General features: G+C 48.4%; 1 protein-coding gene across 1 annotated transcript in view; it reads left to right on the top strand.

Moving 5' to 3' along the window:
- The window catches only part of FSIP2 (fibrous sheath interacting protein 2), a 73,378-nt gene that overhangs the window by 45,736 nt on the left and 15,384 nt on the right, over nucleotides 1-12,258 (top strand). The window contains exons 22-25 of the mRNA XM_084822687.1: nucleotides 1,482-2,315; nucleotides 2,370-7,142; nucleotides 7,185-9,865; nucleotides 9,998-10,246. Coding sequence (XP_084678813.1) covers nucleotides 1,482-2,315; nucleotides 2,370-7,142; nucleotides 7,185-9,865; nucleotides 9,998-10,246 — 8,537 coding nt within the window. The remainder of the gene's footprint in view (nucleotides 1-1,481; nucleotides 2,316-2,369; nucleotides 7,143-7,184; nucleotides 9,866-9,997; nucleotides 10,247-12,258) is intronic.

Genomic DNA, 12,258 nt, shown 5'->3' with positions numbered 1-12,258 from the left:
TATGATTCTATGCTTGCATTTAGAGAAACGCCTGACCTTGGGGTAGTTTAGTTTAATAGAGATCATGGCCTGTGCTGTGGAATTGCCACTATCAATCCTGCAGGAGTGCAGACTTCAGTTTCTGGGAATCTCAGCTTTCATTTAAGAAAACAGGGAAAAAGCAAGTTCCTAGCCCTCACGGTGTCAAAGATGTGCTTGAAAGGCTGTGAAAGGCAATGGTCGCTGAAATCTTGGAGGCAGGAAAAGGGGGTAAAATGGGGGAGGTCAGAATCATAGAATCATAGAATAGTAGGGTTGGAAGGGCCTACAAGGCCATCGAGTCCAACCTCCTGCTCAATGCAGGAATCCAAGTCAGAGCATCCCCGACAGATGGCTGTCCAGCCTCGTCTTGAACGCCTCCAGTGTGGGAGAGCTCGCCACCTCCCCAGGGAATTGGTTCCACTGTCGTATTGCTCTTACAGTCAGGAAGTTTTTCCTGATGTTCAGCCGGAATCTGGCTACCTGTAACTTGAGCCCATTATTCCGTGTCCTGCACCCTGGGATGTTCAAGAAGAGATCCTGGCCTTCTTCTCTGTGACAACCTTTCAAGGACTTGAAGAGTGCTATCGTATCTCCCCTCAGTCTTCTCTTCTCAAGGCTAAACATGCCCAGTTCTTTCCGTCTCTCTTCATAGGGCCTTGTTTCCAGTCCCCTGATCGTCTTTGTTGCCCTCCTCTGAACCCTCTCCAGTTTGTCTGCATCCTTCTTAAAGTGTGGTGCCCAGAACTGGACACAGTACTCCAGATGAGGCCTAACCAGTGCTGACTAGAGGGGAACTAGTACTTCTAGGATTTGGAAGCCATACTTCTGTTAATGCAGCCCAAAAGAGCATTTGCCTTTTTTGCAGCCACATCCCATTGTTGGCTCATATTCAGCTTGTGATCGACAACAATTCCAAGATCCTTCTCGCTTGTAGTGTGGTTGAGCCACGTATCCCCCATCTTGTCACTGTGCATTTGGTTTCTTTTTCCTAGGTGCAGAACTTGGCATTTATCCCTATTAAATGTCATTCTGTTGTTTTCTGCCCAGCGCTCCAGTCTATCCAGATCACTTTGAATTTTGTTTCCGTCTTCCAAAGTATTAGCTATCCTGCCCAATTTTGTGTCATCTGCAAATTTGATCAGCATTCCCTGCACCTCCTCCTCCAAGTCATTAATAAAAAAAGAATAAATTATTAATAAAAAAGAATAAATTATGCAAATAAGTGAACTCATGTAGATTGGGCCAATTTGCATAATTTATATAGGGTGCAGAGTTAAGCATTTTTGGTGTGTGTGCGGACATGGACACACACACACGAGACACATAGACCTGATAATAACTTTTCCAAGATTATCCAGTGTGTGAATGGCAGAGTTGGGATGTGATCCGGATGAGACTTGCCATATTTCATGCCTTTGAAAGCTCATCCAGTGGTAACCTGTGGACATTTACTTCCCCAGATGCTTTGGATGAAAAGGCCTATGGGACCTCTTTGCCCACATGGAAACAAGACCTGATCCTGTCAGAATCGAGGTGGCTTCAGGAGCGGATCTGGAGATGCACCTACCTGCCGCCTTGCAGGAAACAGTCCTCATGCCTTGATGTGTTTTGGGAGCCGTTAACGCAGGCAGTTGTTTCCAGGGTACTCTTCAGCATTTCAAATCCTGGCACACGAAACATGAGAGAGAAAAGTGAGTTCTTTGACAGCAGCCTCTCCATGTTCTGCTCTGTGGACCCTTGCTGTCCTGAACATGGGCTGAGTAGCCCTCGAAGCCCCCCCATTAACATCGATGAACTAGCGCTCCACATTTCTGAAGTGATCGTTACCATCCTGTGTGAGCAAAATGTCTTGCAAGAGAGTGTGAACAGGAAAGGTGTTCGGTCAAGGAGACACAAGCACATTTATGTCCCACCTCTCTGCTTGGCTGACTTTGACAATGTTTACCATCTGCTTGTGAAGGAGGTTGGCAACCTGCTCTCCATGGAACTTGAAATGAGAGGCAAATATGGGAGTGGTGGAAAAATTGGTGATTTCTTCTCTCACCAGCAATTCATTTCTTCTCCTTGCATTAGTAGGGCTTCCAGAGGTGATTGTAGAGGCCCCAGTGATGTCAAACAGACAACATGTTTGTCCACCATGGCTCAGATCGCCCACAAAAACCAGAAACTCCGCTGTATTGCTTCCAATCTGGACAGTTTCATCTGTAGCTTGAAGACCAATGAATCAAAACACCTCGTCAACAAAGTTCTGCACATCATTCTAGATTCGTTGTGGTCTGATCAGCCCCAGAGCAGTTTTGCAGGGCCCTTCCTAGATGCCCGAACTCAGAACGTGATGCCTTATCAAGAGGCAGCTAAGAAGCATCTCCTGTGTTCCTCCATGTGCCCACATGCTTACAGACTTAGTAGCAACATGATTAGCAGCAACCTGGGGCTCTCCCCGAAATCTGTTGTCCTTTTGGATGTTGTGAGTGAAAAGCTTATCCGGGCACTCTTGGACAAATGCCTCATGACAGAGCATTTTACCAGCACCTTTGCTTTTGATGAGTTCCCAGAGGAAGAGCAGTTCCATGATGAGAGGAAGTGTGTTTGTGATGATGACGAATTCATTGAGGATTTGCTGAAACCCCCCGAGGCCGACTCCAGCACCTCCATTTTCACATACGACATTAAGTATGCAGAGGAGCCATGGGTAGAGGCTCAGTCAGGGCTATCTTCCTACGAATCGGCACTAGACATCTTAGCTCATACCCTGGTGAAGCCTGTGATGACAGAGCTGTCGCTGAGCCTGGAGCATCCAGGGAAATCTTTCTCGAAAAAGGCAATAGGTTTCACACAGTCGACCTCTAGAAAGGTGCGTGGCCAAGCATTCAGTAAAAAGCACGGCCGGTATGGTAAAAGCAATGGGTATTCCTCATTGCCTCGAGGCAAGAAACTGGAATCAAAAGGGCCCATTCCGGGAAGGCGTCAAACACGGAAGAGCCTGCGGGAGAGGAACAACACGGTGCTTGAAACAGCAATGCAGCGCAGAGCATTCAGCTCCAGACCAGCTGCACCCACTGGCAAATTGAGCACAAGAAAACCTTACTCTGCAACCTGCACAAAGAAGACTTACCGAAGAGAGGTAGTGGCGGTGACAGGACACGGTGACCACAGCCAGCTCCGGCCTGGTTTTACTACAATCTATTCCGCGTTGTTTCTGGAGGAAGTTATTTCTCTGCTCTTGATCAAGATCTTTTCTTCACTCTGCAGTAGATATGGCAGAGACTCCTCTGTCAGCCTTCATGAGATGAATACATTGTTTGTGAATGCCCTGGTGGAAGAGTTTAAGAGAGCTGGTGTTGGGATCCTGCAGAGAGCTGAGGAGAAGTCGTACTTCCCACTGGTGGACAGCCAAACGGTCAACAAAATAGTTGACTCCATTTTGAAGGAGTTTGGGTTCCAGTTAGCTGCTGATGGAAACACAGGAACGGACATAGATAGTTTGGCTGAGCGGGCAGCTGAAATCATCCTGACAGAAGTTCTGGATTACCAGTTGCCACCACTTGTGTGTCGGAGGCTGCCCCAAAGCGCCTACAAAAATGTACAAGCAGAACAAATCATCCAGAGAATTGAGCACTGCATCTGTTTTCCTAAAGTCCCAAAGTTCAGGCAGCCTCCCCCAGCCTATGTTACCATATTATCTCAGAAGTATTTAGAAAGGGTAATAAACCAGCTGCTGGCTCAGCTCTTCCCTCCCTTGGAGGGCACCTCACAGAGGCGAGAGAAGAGGGTGACATCAGGAGTTGATTTCAGTGAGCTCTCTTCTTATATGATCACAGAGGTGATGAAGTCCATTTCAAAACACAAAATTTGGGTAGCCAAAAAGGATGATCAGTGCCGCTTGCATTCAGAGAAAGAGGTTCAGGGCATGGTTGATTCAGTTTATAGGAATGTGTTGAAAAAGTCTGGCTCACAGACATCTATACAGAGAGATGTGAAGTGCCGGAATACGGCTCTTGTTGACAGTATCACCAGCTTCATAATTCAAGAAATCACGAACCATCACCTTCAGACATTTCTGTCTAAAGATGAAACCCCTTCAGGAAGTCCTGATCCTGAAGCGCTGTCTGAGAACATTGTCAGGACAGTCCTGGATAGCATCGGTGGGCCCTCAGTACCTCGTGCAGATGTTTTCCCAGCTAAGTTCTTAGAGGAAATAGTTTCTAGAGTTTTATCTAAGATCTTCTGTGTTTCCATGGACAAAAAGGGAATGGCCAAAGGGCAGCATGAAGCTGAGCTTGGCAAGGTGGCTAAAAGGTTGGCCAGTTCAATCAACTTGCAGTTTGGCCGGGCTACAGTCACTGGAGCGCCAAGTGGAGGGGAGCAGAGTCTTGGGGCCCCGTTGACAGATGTCATGGATGACGTGGTTGACTCTGTGTGCAACAATATATCAAGTGAAAGAGAGATGGCCCCAGAAGAGGATCTCAGCCACATGAGAGACAATGCCATCTTTGGAAACATTAAGAGATTAGTTGAAAAGGGCATCTCTGATTATCTTCTCCATCCACTGTTTTCCGGAGATCTGTGCAAGGGTTCACCTTCACCTACCCTTCACAAGGATACCACTGAAAATGTTAGAGACGAGTTTGAGGAAACCCAGGAGGTAAAAGAGAGCTGGTCACCATTCAGCACCTTCTTATCATCAGGGTTCCTCAAAGACTTAATTACTGGGCTGTTATCAAAAATCTTCCCTTCCACGCCACCCAGAGATGCTGCGTCTCCTTGGGATAAAAGGCTCCCATCAGAATTGGACCTGAGCAATCTCTCCACCCAGTTGCTTGATGACGTCCGGATGAAACTTTTAAAACATGAGATCAGAGTCACAAAAGACACCCACCCAGAACAGTATGACTATTCAGAGGAAGATGTGCTGAACATGACAGATTCTCTGTGCAGCAAGATCATCCAGAGATCTGGCTCTCTTGAAGCTGTCCAGAGAGAAGTGAAAAACAAGAGCAACAGTCTTATTGACCGAATCGCTGGCTTCCTTGTTGGAGACATCCTCCAACAGCACGTTCAGCCTTTTGTATCCAGAGAGGAGCTGCCTGCTTGGGATAGAGCTGCTGCAGGGGACTCTATGCGGGGACTAGAGGCGTATCAGACTGCTGTCAAGCCCTTGGATTTAAGGCAAGCAGCCCAGACAAAACAGGGAAGTAAGCCTACCTCGTCCATCCTAGGAGAAATAATTTCCGAGTTACTTTCAAAGATCTCCGATACTTTCTTGGACATCCCTCTCAGCCCCTATGGGGCCAACACGGGGGACACAGCCGTGCACTTGGTACAGTCACTTACGAAAGGGCTTGCAAAAGCTCGGCTCAGCGTCCAGGAGGGCCCGGAAGAACAGCTGGGCTCCCCTCCAGACGACAAACTGTTGGCGGACTGGAGGACACCATCCAAGGATGCTAGGCCAGGCGGGCTGTTCCATGAAGACACGGAGGATGAGGGGGATACCTCTCCTCAACAGACAGCCACTATAATCTTTGAAGAAGCTGTGGATCAACTGCTTCAGTCAGCGTGCCCACCCAGTGTGGCTGAAGGCAAGTGTCTCATTCAGGAAAAGCTTATGGCAGAGCCGGACGGCTCCAGGGTCAAGCCTTCGGGGCCTTACACCACCGTGCTCTCCTACCCAGTGTTGGAGGCCATCATTGACAGGCTGCTGTCCCAGATTTTCCCCTCTTCCTTGAGTGCTGCCCCTTGCGCAGGTCAGGCAGAAGGCCCACTTAGCTCTGGGCTGCGTAATAGAATAGCCCAAATCAAGCAGGACATCATGGCAGTAGTTCTGAAACAGGCCATTTGGGCTAGTACTTATGGCCACGAAAAAGGAGCAGGTATTTCCGAAGAAGCCATGGAGAAGATGGTGGAGTCTGTGTACTGTGATGTTCTGCATGAAGTTTTGCTGCAGCAGCCCTTCGCTGAAGACAGAGAAAGTTTAAGCAACCTTTACGTCACCCAAATTGCATGCTTCATTATCAATGAAATGTTTAAGTATCATCTTCAGTCTTTCACGCCAGAGGGGGCACCGGCGTATGGGGGCACATCTGTGAGGGATCTTCCAGACTCCTGTGTGACCATCTTTCCTTGCAGGCTGTTGGAAGACATGCTGAGCCAGCTTCTGGAAAAAATCTTCCCCACTCCAGAGAGCATTGCTGTATACATAGGAAAGCAGGCAGACTTCTCCGAGGCAGATTTCGCTGAGATGGCTGCAAACCTGAAAAGCTATGTTGTCACAGAAATTTCAGCGCATCGAATCCAGCTGGAAAACACCTCTAAGAGAATTCCAGACATGGATCAAGAAACAGAGGAAGATATTGCTAATTCTGTTTACAACCAGATTTTGCAAAAGTATCAGTCCCAAGGTGAACTTCAGAATACTCTCACAGACCAAGGGTATGTCACAGTCCATGAAATGGCCAATTTACTCATAAGAGAAATCTTGAATTTCCATCTCCACCCATTTTTAAGTGGCAGTGACTCTTCCAACAGTGAATGCACCACATGGCAGAAGGAAAGGCAACCATTTTCTCGACACATCTATTCAGCCTTGTTTTTAGAGGATGTCGTTGTTGCATTCTTTTGCAAAATCTTGTCTTCCCCAAATATTTTGGTGTATTCCAAAGACAGCAATTTGTCAGAGCATGAGTTGAGAGATCTAGTCATCGAACTAGTACATGCTTTAGTAACTGAATTTAAAATATCAGAAGTGAAGGTGATTCAGAGTGCAGAGGAAGACCCACCTTTTCCACAGATAGGCGCTGAAGAAGTGATTCACATAAGTAACTCCATTTATGAGGAGTTGTTGCAACAAGTTGGATCTGAGTTTGAGATTTTTAAAGCTTTCCAGAACCATGGCCAGATGTTAGCTGAAAAACTAGCCCCGCTAATAATAAGAGAGATCTCTGGGTACCAGTTTCTTCCTTTATTGACTGGAGACACATCCTCTTACTTGTTTTCCTTTCTGGAGGCTGAGACTATCGTGGACAGGGTTGAAACCATCCTCCCAGAACCCACTTCCTCCGGTTCTGTGTTTGGAGAAATGTTTGTCAAGATCTTACGCAGAATATTTCCATCAGGGGCCCCTGGCGATTCATCGAAGTCTCATGACTCAACAACGGGTAAAGCAGCCGGCAGACGTCTCTCTGTGATGCATCCCCAGGAAAAACCAGGCCCTGATGCAGACAGAAGCATTCAAAACCTTGTGGGAGATATTTGCAAAACAGTCAGTGTAAAATCGGGGTCTCCAAATAGGAAGGGTAAAAGCACCACTGAGGAGTTGATGGGTTTTATTGGCAAAACAAGTCAGGATTATCCTTTGCCCAAGTCATACCCTCCTCTGGGCACATCTCATCCTTCTTCCACTCTTGCCTCAAAAACTGCTGGCTGGACAATCCATCATGTGAAGCTTGGTGATGGAGAGCCACAGTCAATGCAGGTTGAGGATGGAGCTGATGTTTATTCCTCTTCCTTCTTGAAGGACATCTTCAGTGGACTGGTCAGCAAATTGCTCTCATCAACAGCCGATGTATGCACACAGGAGAAAAAAAGCTCTGAACTAGAGCCCTCTGCTAAAAATTTAGTTGAATCCATATTAAAGGAGTTTGCAAAATCTCCAGTGAAGGTGCTGCAGCTACCTGAGGGGGGGCAGACTTTCCCAGCTGTGGGGAAAACAGAGGTTGCGAAAATCATCCACTCTTCTTTGTGCGGCATCTTACATGATCAGGGCCCTGGAGCCCCCATCTGCACAGACAAGGAAAGCAGCCACATGTTAGCAGAGAGATTAGCCAGTGCAATAAAGAAAGAAATTTTAGGCTACCAGATTCAGGGGCCGTTGGCAAAGGCGTCTCTGGGTCCAGCTTCTCAGCCTTTTGAATTTGGAGAGATGGCTAAAAATGTGCTGCTGGAGGTGAAGAAAATCAACACTCCATCCCAGACGGTGACACCATATCCCCTCCTGGTGTCTCAGAGATTCATACATGATGTTCTTGCAGTCCTCCTAGCCAGATTCCTCCCGCTTCCCACAGCAGCTACTGCACCTGCTGACACAGAAGACCAGTGTGCCGAATTTGATTTTATCCACATGAAGCTCCTAAGCAAAGTGATGGCGGAAATCTCCAAGGACACCAAGGTCCAGTACGTTGACAGGGTGCAGCCCAACCGTGTGGTCAGTCAAACAGTAGCCAACTCGATTTACAACACTCTCTTGCCAGAATTTGGGCCGACGTCAGCCGTGGAGAAGTGCCTCAAAGCAGGCTGCACAATCCTCTCAGAGCGGATTGCCGACTTTGTGATCAAAGAGGTTTCTGGGAATCAGATGCAGACATACTTTATGGAAGAGCTGAACCGACAGCAAGAGGCTGATGAAGCTGAGAGAGGTCTTGAGGATCAGTATGGAGACAGCCCTGCACCACCAGAGGGCGAGACCCCCTTGCGATCCCACCTCAAGGGGCTATCCTCTATTATCATAGAGGAGGTAGCTGCTAAGCTTCTGTCGAAAATGTTCCATTCTCTTCCTCTAGAGGACATGGATGCCAGAGCAATTACCTCCATGAAAGAGGTGGCCAAGAAAATAATTAACTCTTTGCAAGGGCTCGTTTCAAAGAACAAACTTAAAGTTTGGCAGCAAGGTGACATGCAAGACTTGGGTTCAGAAGATAGCCAAGCTGTTGGGGAGGTGGTTGATTCTGTTTACACAGACATCTTAAAACATTCCAGCTCTGAAACATCTCTGTATGAAGACTTAACAAGCAAGAATGAGGACTTTGTTAACAGAGTAGCTTGCTTCATGGTGAGTGAAATTTCCAAGCGTGACTTCCAGTCAGTCTCAGACTCCGATGACGAGTTGCCCAATCCCAGCACTGTGATTAAGCTGGAATCCGAGAAGATTGTCAAGAAATTTCTTAGTGATATAGAATTGGGGGACAGCAAGGAGAACCTCTCCATGGTGCAAATCCCTATGGTGCCCGTGGTTTTCCTGGAGGAGATCCTAAGCCGGTTCCTGACAACTATCCTCCTTGCGCAATACGACTTGGGGATTCATGAGAAGAAGAGCTTGTCTAAAACAAATGTAAATGAAATAGTTGGCCTGCTAAAGACATCCGTGGAGAAAGAAATATCCAAGAACAAAATTGGCCTTGTGGCTTCCGATGACAAGCCAATACTGGATCCACAGTATGAAGAGACAGTCAACCAGGTTGTCCATTCAGTCATCAGCAACGTCCTGGAGAAATCCGGGTCCCAGAAAGAACTTTACAATGACATGACCACCAACCAACTGATATTTCCTGAGCAAGTTGCCAGCATCATTATCAATGAGATCTCCAGCTGTACCGTAAGCAACCCTCTGGGCGAAAACTCAGAAAATGAGACCTGCAGTGCACTCGAGCTTGACCGCATTGTCAGCAAGGTCCTTGCTCGGGTGAGCTCCCATATGGAGGTTGAGAGAGGCGAGTCTGTGGTAATGCTCTCAAGTCCACCAGAAACACGAGAAGAATCCATGCCGGATACCCTGCTGCAGGCAGACGAAGTGCCAGTGAAAATCATCCCCTATATCGGAAATAAGCCCTTAAAGATTGACCCAGATATCATTTCGGATCATTTGGCTGTGCTCTCCATCAAAACTGAGCCCCTGGAGAAGCTGAAGAAGACATGTCTGTCGAAGATGGGCATGAGCCTAACCGAGCTGAGGAGGGCCTCTGCTTCGGGCAGGAGCCTTGCGAATGACATGCCTGTTCTGGAAGACAACAGAAGGAAGGAGCGGCGGCCGTCCTTAGATATGGCTGGGCGCCTCGGCGTGAAGCCAAAGGAGGTAGCTGGGACCTGTTTGCATGAACTGAAGTTGCATTAGCTTCATGTGCTGGTCTGGATGGGGCGGCAGCATCAGTGGGTGGGTCAGAACCTTTTGTTCTCTCCAACTTGTCCGTTTCCTCTTGCACTTCAGGTGGTCTGCAGAAATTCCTTCCAGAGCCTCATGAAGCCAGACATCACCAAAGTGGAGCTCTTGAAGGATGTTGAGAGCAAACAAGACCTCATTGTCCGCCTCGTCGCACATGACATTGACAGTCAGTCCCACCCAGGCCACGCAGCAGAAGACAGCGACAGCGACGAGGAGGAGCAAGTGCTGACGGAGCACAAGTCCTTTTACTTCGAGGTCCCGAATCTCCCACATCATGAAAGCTCCGTGTCCTCGGTGAGCCATGTGCAGCCCTCCCAGCCGAGCGAGGCTTCCTCGCTTCCCCATCAGGAAGGAACAGCAAAAGTCACAGGCCAAGTATTTTGTTATTTATTTGCTTGTTAGGTTTGGATACTGCCCAACTGGCAAATGCCCGGGAAGGTGGTCTGCAAGAACAAACAACAAGAAAAGAACAAAATAACAAAACAAAACAAAAATACAGAAATAAAAAATATCAAAGGAACACAGTATTAAACATTACGAACATTAACAATATCAAAAATTGATAAAGTGAAATGAATAAAGCAACAGATCAACAATTAAGGATGCAACCCTATGCATGTTTAGACAGAAAAACGTCCTACAGTTCCCAGCATGCTCCAACCAGCATGGCTGGCTGGGGCATGCTGGGAGCTGTAGGACTTCTTTCTGTCTTAACACGCATAGGGTTGCAACTGAAAATGCCTGCTGGAAGAGGGAGGTCTTAACTTGGCGCCTAAATGTATACAGAAAAGGCTCCAGGACAGGCAGGCGGAGCGGTGGGTGCGAAGGGGGCAGGCAGGGTGGCCAGTGGAGCCGGGGAAATGACAGGAACGTTTGCCAGGCCAAAGCACAGGGGCAGGTGGAACGAGGCGGGGCAGCCAGAGCCTGCCCGTGGCACGCCCACGAAGGAGCAGGAATGTGCAGGAAAAAGCGACCTGCTGTCGCCACAGGGAGTGGTGAAGGAGAGCCAGGCCAACTCCTCAGAGCCCAGAGATTGGCCATGCCCCTGGAGCAGACTTCCCCAAGCTGGAGCCCTCCCAGTGGGTTGGACTACAACTCCCACCATCCCCCAGCCAGCCAGAGTTGGGCAAGGCTGGGCCAAAGGAAAAGGTACACCAAACCCATGTCTCCACAACAATGGAAGGAGAAGCGCATGGAGGAGTACTGGATTTTCAAAAAGGAATCAGCGTTGCTGCGCTTTGGTCCATGCAGGGCTCCACAAGCGAGTGCTGCACACCAGTAAAAATCGCTTCACAGAACATACTTCCTGGTGCGGGTGGGGTTGGAGTGAACGTCATCTGACTGGCAGGGGCTGCTCAACCAATAAGAGAGGCTTCCCTTCTCTCTCCCCTCTTTCTCTTTCCCCCTGAAACTCCACATGCACTTGCATTTCAGGAGCAAACCTCACTGAGCACAATGTTACTTCCAAGTAGACACACATATGCTTGTGCTGGGGAATGGGGGGGGACACAGGGATGGGAAACCAGCCCCCTTTCTAACCACAGAATCTCTATAAGGAAGGTGTGAAACAGTTACTTCCTAAGGCAGTAAACCACAGAGAATCGCAAGTCGGTAAACACTTTACAGGCTTCAGGGAATCCATGCTTTAAACGCTGCATTCAGTTCAGGGGGATCTCTATAAATTCTGATGTGGGCCTTCAGAGGGCAAGCCTCATTGAGCACAGTGGGAGTTACTTCCGAGGAGACACTAATGGGCTTGTGCAGGGATGGCAAACACACTGGAAACACCCCCTGACTGGGGTCAGAGTGAAAGGCACCCCCCCTGGGCAGGGCTAGCGTACCTGCGGGCTGAGGCACACAGCAACTATACTGGGAAGAACCCGACTTGAGGAAAAGGATCAGACTTTAAGCAGCCTCAGGAAATCCGGTTTTCCCCTGATAAGCTCCGGGGCAGCTGCTGGGTGGCCACAACATCATCTGTCCCCAACGACCTCCACATGCGGCCAGCTGGGAGGAAATCGCTGGTGGAGGCCCCCCCAGAGAGCCATATATTTATACCAGGAGTGGGGGCGGTGTGGCCCTCTGGATGTTGTTGGCCTGCAAGTCCTATCAGCCCTATCCAGCATAGCCAGTGGTCACGGATGATGGGAGTCGCAGTCCAACAAACATCTGGAGGGCCACGTGTTCCCCATCCCTGTTTTAAATCTTGACCCTATAGAAAGGTGGCGTGTGCGTGTGGAGCGGTACAGCAATCTATGTCTGAACTGCACTTTTATTTAAAATGTTTCCATACACATTAAAACGAA

This window comes from Heloderma suspectum, chromosome 16 (assembly GCF_057233095.1).
Source record: "Heloderma suspectum isolate Gila_16-S chromosome 16, 16-S_ref, whole genome shotgun sequence".
In the NCBI taxonomy this organism is placed as follows: Eukaryota; Metazoa; Chordata; class Lepidosauria; order Squamata; family Helodermatidae; genus Heloderma; species Heloderma suspectum.
Note: the sequence above shows the minus strand (reverse complement) of the source record. Positions and strands in the feature narration are given on the sequence as shown.